General features: G+C 46.3%; 1 protein-coding gene across 1 annotated transcript in view; it reads left to right on the top strand.

Annotated features, from left to right (window-relative positions):
* Positions 1 to 209: 209 nt before the first annotated feature.
* The window catches only part of PDE4B (phosphodiesterase 4B), a 360,554-nt gene continuing 352,786 nt past the window's right edge, over positions 210 to 7,977 (top strand). The window contains exons 1-2 of the mRNA XM_066597671.1: positions 210 to 266; positions 2,425 to 2,657. Coding sequence (XP_066453768.1) covers positions 225 to 266; positions 2,425 to 2,657 — 275 coding nt within the window. The 5' untranslated portion in view covers positions 210 to 224. The remainder of the gene's footprint in view (positions 267 to 2,424; positions 2,658 to 7,977) is intronic.

Raw genomic sequence — 7,977 nt, 5'->3', positions numbered from 1 at the left:
GTCCCCACACCTAACCACACAATCATGATATATAGGATGTGCGGTTTACAAGTTGTATTGGTGACACGCTCTTGGATGTGATAATTTGTGAGATTTACCAGGGCTCCTTTTCCAAAGTTTTAGGTCGAACTATCCAGGATAACTTCCAATCCTTTCTCCATTAGGATCCCTCTGCTCACTAACAGCAGATATTCTGGGGGCTGAAGCATTACCTGGGCATTAAAATGAAGAAAAGCAGGAGTGTGATGACGGTCACAACTGAGGAGGTAAGCCTTTATCAGCCCTCTTTCAGGGAAACTCCAACTTATCGTCAGCAGATGTAAAATCCAGTGTTTGTTATATATATTTTCATTACCTTTTTGCTTCTTTGAATTCTTATATTTCATGAAGCTTACAAAAAAAATCTAATGTTAGGGTCTACATACAAAAATGTAGGGTCTACAAGTTAAAATTTACGACAACAAAAAATTGAATGTAAAAGTGCAGGTAATGGCCCTTTTACAGGGGACAATTATCGTTCTGGTTGTTCAGGCTCCTGCTCTCCCACGGAGTTTTGAACGATCATCGTCCCATGTTAAAGCATGCAGAAACTGAATGACTGGATGAGAATTGTCCGGTAGTTCCGTTTTAGGGTGCCCACCCACTAGCGGTTTTTTTTTTCTGCTGCGAATTCGCTAGTGGGTAGGCACCCTTAACCCCTTAATGACACGGCCTATTTTGGCGTTGAGGACCAAACGATTTTTGGTATTTTTTCATCTCCATTTTTCAAAAGCCATAACTTTTTTATTTTTCCCTCGACATGGCCGTTTAAGGGCTTGTTTTTTGCGTGGCGAAACATAGTTTATATTGATACCGTGATTTTGTAGCGGCGATATCGCTGTCGCCCGTGTGAAAGAGGCTTCACACTATAAGAACAATTTTTTTTTTTTACAAATCTGATATCTCCACATTCGTAATAACTAGGGATGAGCGAGTATACTCGCTAAAGCACTACTCGTTCGAGTAATGTGCTTTAGACGAGTATCTCCCTGCTCGTCCCTGAAGATTCGGGGGCCGGCGGCGGGCGGGGAGCTGCGGGGGAGAGCGGGGAGGAACGGAGGGGAGATCTCTCTCTCCCTCTCTACCGCCCGCTCTCCCCTGCTCCCCGCTGCAACTCACCTGTCAGCCGCAGCGGCACCCGAATCTTTAGGGACGAGCACAGCGATACTCGGATAAAGCACATTACTCGAGCGAGTAGTGCCTTAGCGAGTATACTCGCTCATCCCTAGTAATAACCCACAGACAAAAAGTACATTATTTAACCCGCACAACGCACGCTGTCCAAAAAAATACGTGGTGAAAAGGGCCAATTTTAGTATATTTCACCTCACAAAAAAACAGAATAGAGAGCGATCAAAAAGTTATATGGACGACCGAATGGTACCAAAAAAAAGTAGGATTCGTCCCGTAAAAAAATAAAAAACCTCAAACAGCACCGGCAATGGGAAAAAATGTTGGGGGTCTCTGAATGCGTCGATGAACGTGTGAAAAAGTTGCAAAATATTGAAAAACTATATGAATCTTCATGTTATAGCACTGACCTGCAGAATTAATGTAACGTGTTATTTGTACTGCACAGTGAATCCCTGTCCGGATACGGTGTAGGTCTTCTCCGTCCCGGCTGGATTTTCTTTCTTCTGCATGGCGGACGCGCTTCATGCGCAGTTAAATATTTCTTCTTTAAAATCTCCTGCTTTCCCGCACGTCTGCAGTGTCAGCTGTGGATGTGCCGCGCATCAGATGGCTTCCATTGACTTCAACGGAAGCCATCAGTGCGAGATCCACAGAGAAATGTAGCATGCTGTGATTTGTTTTCCGGACTGATAGGTCCGCAAATCAAATCCGCATGCTTTAACCGTTTGCAATCCAATTTTGGATTCAGGGTTTCCTAGGGGCTTTCTCGCATCTTCTCGTTGGCTCCCCAACAATGTTCTGAAGCACTCTCTCCTGGCTGGGGATTTAAAAATCCCCGCCTCCAGAAAGTGCTTGGTCTGATTGGCTGAGCGCTCAGCCAATCACAGGCAGCGCTCAGCCATTCATTGAATGGAGTCATACACATGAGCGATGTTTATGATGCGGGAAACAAGTCATGACATGTTCTATCTTTGTACGTGCTCTCGCATCTTATCTCCCATTGTCAGCAATGGGGCCGCCGGCAGCATCGCACCATGTGCGAGGTCCACGCAGCGCGAGGTCTTCCATTGAATTAGTGAAGTTCCGTTTTTTTTTTTCAGAATAATTCGGACTGAGCTGAACTTTTTAAAAGTTTGCTCAGCACTAGATAAAAAGTTTGTGACCTGTTTCTTTTAATTCTTAGGATGGAGATCCCTTTGATAAGTTCCTATTGTATGACCTAATCACTCAGTTTTTTTCTTTTATTTACAGAACGCAAAGGGTTTATCGGATTGTTACCTGAGCAAATCTTACAGCTCTTATGGTTATAACATTGGAATAGACTTATGGAGAGGAAAACGGTTCTGCTCTGGGACATTACAATTACCCCCTCTGCACCAGAGGCAGGTACGAAGGGCAAAGACACCAGATTACATTCACAGACCCACCACCTTACCCCTACTCCCGCTACCAAGGATCGCAGTAACGCCGGTGGAGAGAGACAGGTAAACAAAATACTATTTTCTGTATGTCTCCAAATACATGAACAGCGCAAGGAGGCAGCACCCTATTGTATGAGCCCATATCCCCAGGTTATACCTGACAGGTGCCTCTTAAAGGAAATGTCCATCTTTTTATACCATCTCATTTTTAAATCCATCATCATATGCTGATTGATTTCTTAATATATCTTTAGAAGCGTCAATGCTCAGTTTTTCTGATGCAGAGCTCAAAATCCCCTGCTCAGACTGATAAAATCCTGCCTACCTGCAGTCACCAGTAGGGGGAGCACAATACTTACTATTTTATTATTGAGTTCAATGTACAAGTAGTACGCATTACAGTGGTTGTATGGGCTTGTAATACTGGTGACCTACTCTCAGGATTGGTCATCAATAGAGATGAGCGAGCACCAAAATGCTCGGGTGCTCGTTACTCGGGACGAAATTATCGCGATGCTCGAGGGTTCGTTTCGAGTAACGAACCCCATTGAAGTCAATGGGCGACCCGAGCATTTTTGTATATCGCCGATGCTCGCTAAGGTTTTCATTTGTGAAAATCTGGGCAATTCAAGAAAGTGATGGGAACGACACAGCAACGGATAGGGCAGGCGAGGGGCTACATGTTGGGCTGCATCTCAAGTTCCCAGGTCCCACTATTAAGCCACAATAGCGGCAAGAGTGGGGCCCCCCCCTCCCAACAACTTTTACTTCTGAAAAGCCCTCATTAGCAATGCATACCTTAGCTAAGCACCACACTACCTCCAACAAAGCACAATCCCTGCCTGCATGACACTCCGCTGCCACTTCTCCTGGGTTACATGCTTATAGCCAGTTCCACTGAAAGCAATGGGCTGCCCGCGTGCGCGGGATGAATTGTCGGGAAGGGCTTAAAGGGGTTGTCCCGCGGCAGCAAGTGGGTCTATACACTTCTGTATGGCCATATTAATGCACTTTGTAATGTACATTGTGCATTAATTATGAGCCATACAGAAGTTATAAGAAGTTTTTCACTTACCTGCTCCGTTGCTAGCGTCCTCGTTTCCATGGAGCCGACTAATTTTCGCCGTCTAATGGCCAAATTATCCGCGCTTGCGCAGTCCCGGTCTTCTTCTTTTTTCAATGGGGCTGCTCGTGCTGGATGCCGGCTCCGTGTAGCTCCGCCCCGTCACGTGCCGATTCCAGCCAATCAGGAGGCTGGAATCGGCAATGGACCGCACAGAAGCCCTGCGGTCCACCGAGTGAGAAGATCCCCGCGGCCATCTTCATCAGGTAAGTAAGAAGTCACCGGAGCGCGGGGATTCAGGTAAGCGCTCTCCGGTGTTCTTTTTTAACCCCTGCATCGGGGTTGTCTCGCAGCGAACGGGGGGGGGGGGGTTGAAAAAAAAAAAAACCCCGTTTCGGCGCGGGACAACCCCTTTAAATATAGAAGCCCTTCCCTGCAATTCATCCAGAAATGTGTAAAAATAAAAAATATATATATACTTACCTTGTCCCGGCAGACGGAGTTCAGCGCGGCCTACAGTGGGTGTGAAGGGGGTGTGAGTCAGACCTGCCCCCTGATTGGCTCAGCCTGAACCAGTCAGAGGCAGGTCTGGCTCACACCCCCTTCATACCCACTGCCGGCCGCGCTGAACTCCGTCTGCCGGGACAAGGTAAGTATATATATTTTTTTTATTTTAACACATTTCTGGATAAATTGCAGGGAAGGGCTTCTATATTTAAGCCCTTCCCGACAATTCATCCCGCGCACGCCGGCAGCCCATTGCTTTCAGTGGAACCTGCTGTATTGCCGTCACAGCTGTGGCAGAGAAGAATGATTTGTCTTCTATATGTTCTCAATGGGGTCGGCGCTGCTGCCGCCAGCCCCATTGAGTGCATATAGAGAAGAGAACAGGAATCGCAGATCGCAGATAGGTGTGATCTGCGATTTCTGACTATGGCCTAAGAAGGACCGTTGGGGTTCTTGAAGCCTAAAATAACTCCTAACACTCTCCCTATAGCAGCTCCGGCATCAGCAGCACTGTCCCTGATCTCTGTCAGAATGCATCTGTGGCGAGCCGCGGGAGGGGCAGATTTTAATACTCGGGTGACACCTGATCTCGCCAACCACTCACTGCAGGGGGGTGGTATAGGGCTGGAACATCACAGGAGGAAGTTGTAATGCCTTCCCTGTCTTTCTATTGTCCAGAAAAGCGCGCAAATTTCTCAGGGAAGAAAATGAAAGTGACTCGAACATCGCGTGGTACTCGTCTCGAGTAACGAGCATCTCGAACACCCTAATACTCGAACGAGTATCAAGCTCGGACAAGTACGCTCGCTCATCTCTAGTCATCAATAGTTGATAGGCAGGGGTCTGCCGTTCGGGATCCCCACCGATCAGGTGATCCTCCAGCCCGCTGTCAGTGCAGCGAGGCCGGACATTGTCATCAGTGGCCAAGACCAGAAGTGTAATAGACATTTTCACTTCATTGAAATCAATGAGAGCAATGCCTCCTATTACACTTCCGGACCTGACCACAAATGACAATGTCTGACCCTGTTGAACTTGCAGCGGGCCCAGATCATCAGCTGATTGGCGGGGAATTATGAGCAATGGATCGCAGCCAATCAACTGTAAAGACTTATTCTCAGGAAAATTCATCAATAGTAAATGCTTGGAATACCCCATTTAACCCTTTCCAATCCATTGCCTGACGTCTGTCAACATTCCGATTGTAGCCTGCACAGCTCCGAAGTCTGAAGACATCTGGCAGGGTATTCTTACTGTATATTACTGGCCGCTCTGTTGTGGGGGGCCTCTCTGGCATGTCACATATTGCAGTACTTGCTCTAGCCAGCAGATGGCACCATTGTAAAATGGCAGAAAGAGGAAGCCCCCTAGGAAACCCTGATTCCGAAATTGGATTGCAAAGGGGTAAGATCCTAAGCTCCCCCTAGTGGTCAATGCAGGCAGCCAAAATTTAACTCTGCAGGAAATTTGGAGCTCTGTTTCAATGCAACTGAGTCATCAGGAGTAGCCTTTCACTCTAAGGCCATAGTTGTCAGCATCCTTAAGGGGTTAACATTTTGCTGTCTCTTGTATGGTAATCGGCGCGCTCTAATGTTGTCTTTATGAATAAAAGAACAGAAATGACCGAGATAAATCCTCTCTATATGTTTGTGTCAACACGTTCTGTACTTCTATTTTTATTATAATATGTTTAACGTATGACAGCCAAGCGAACGGGCGGCAAACAGATGGCGAAACTTCTGTCTATTTTTTTTTTTTGGAGGACAAGAAAAATGTACGCGGCGCGGATGAGGAGCGAAAACAAGTAAATCGTGTTTAGAGAATTTCTTATTTCATTTTGCATCCTCCGATCTCGCATCTCGCTTCCCATTATGTGTCTAAATGGGGGTGGAAATATTTTATCACCAGCTTCATAAACAACATTTGTATACGCCGAGCCTCGAAGACTATGAACACCAGATGCCGAAATGAGCCAAGTGCAGCTCTCCCCATATCATGCCAGTCGATTAACCCTTTAGTAGAGACATAGGCTGCTGTAGGGTCGTGGTCAGAGGGGCCGCCAGCCCTAGTTTATTGCATGCCCCTTGCTACTGATGACTTCCCTCACCAGAGTAACTGCATTGATAGCAGGCAGCGCAATTTTCCATGTAAATTCCGCCTCTAAAAGCTACATTGTTCTGATGCAGTTTTTGGCGCAGATACGTGAACGGATTTGGCTCTGTCAATAGGCAAAATCTACGTGCGGAATTTCAACGTAGAACATCACGTTTCTGCATCAAGTGACATGTCACTTTTTGGGTTGGAAAGTTGCGAAAATTCTATTTTTTTTGTGTCGGAGTTCTGCATTTGTATTTGGCTTCTTGACAGGGCTGCACAATGTACACTGATCTCCGATTATCCAGTGCTGATCACATGACCTGCCCTGGCCAGTCAGATATACTGCCTTAGTAGTCTTACCCTACTAATGCACTGTGAGGATTAGGTAGTCTGAAGATTGCATTGGCCATCTTGGACGACTGAAGACACAACTGGAGACGAACAGCATAGCGCAACAACTGCAGGTAATATATCTTCCGACCCCTTCAGCCCGGGGGTGGAATAATTTTGTCTTACTCCGGGGGCAGGACCCTTAGATGTACTGGTGTGGGTTGTAATAGTGGAAGCCAGCAAGGCATATTTAGAGAACAGATCTCTCTCTGATTACTTGCTTCAAACTTTTCTGCACTAGTAGAATCAGTATTCTTGGCTTGGATGGCAGCGCAATAATGCAAAGTCTTTTAACCCCTTCCAGAACGTACATGTACAATTTGGCTGGGAAGGGGTCCACGTGACGTGCTGAGCATTTACAGCTTATGGATGACGCGGGCTCAGGAGCTGAGCCAACACAATCTGCAATGGGAGCGGTTGTGACATTATCAGCCCTCTACCATGAAATGGTGGAGGGCTGATGGTTTGCCATGATAATCGGACGATAAATTAGAGGTAGCCCAAATCAGTGCATTCCATATCGAGAATTTTCTGTTAGCCTGATGACTATTCATGAACACACGAATACAAGTCATGCAACACATTTTGGAGGTACATCACCTTCTTTCAGTGTAAATCAACATTAATGTGAAAATCCAGTGATCTGTGTGACTCCCTACAAGGCCTGGTCATTGGTGCTAGACAAGCCGGGGCCAGGATTTCACTACCGACCTTTTGGGGTTTTCTCATGTAATGGTGTGGAGAGTAAACAGAGAATGGCACGATCGAAAAAAATATGCAGCATTAGGGAATCACGTGGACGGAAGCCACTCGATGATGAAAGGGGTCAGAGGAGGATGTCAGGAATCGTTCTGATGCTGCACAGTCAAGAGCAGCTAATGTTTTTGAATGCACAACTCGCCGTTCATTAGAACGGATGGGCTATTACAGCAGACAAGCAGTTCTATAATCATTGTTGTCTGTATTAAGCAGAAAGGTGAGTCTCCGGAGGGCAAAATAGCATGAAAATGACATCACTGAGCAGTGGAAAACATCACCTGGTCAGATGAATCCAGACTTGTATTGCACCATGTTGATGGGAGGCCAAAATTTGGCGCAAGCAGCATGAATCCATGAACCCTTCATGTCAGATGTAACAGTTCAAGCTGGTGGAGGTGGGGTCATAGCATGGGGAATGTTTGCTTGGCGCAGCCTGCGCCCTTTGATGGCTGTGGATGATGATCTGCAGATGATTATGTGGATCGTGATAAATTGTTGCGGTTCTGAAAAGCAAAATACGTCCAATGTTTTAGAAGATAGGTGTCTTTAATAAAGTGGCCATTCACT

Source organism: Eleutherodactylus coqui, chromosome 3 (assembly GCF_035609145.1).
Source record: "Eleutherodactylus coqui strain aEleCoq1 chromosome 3, aEleCoq1.hap1, whole genome shotgun sequence".
Lineage (NCBI taxonomy): Eukaryota > Metazoa > Chordata > Amphibia > Anura > Eleutherodactylidae > Eleutherodactylus > Eleutherodactylus coqui.
This window is presented reverse-complemented; position numbering and strand designations above follow the sequence as displayed.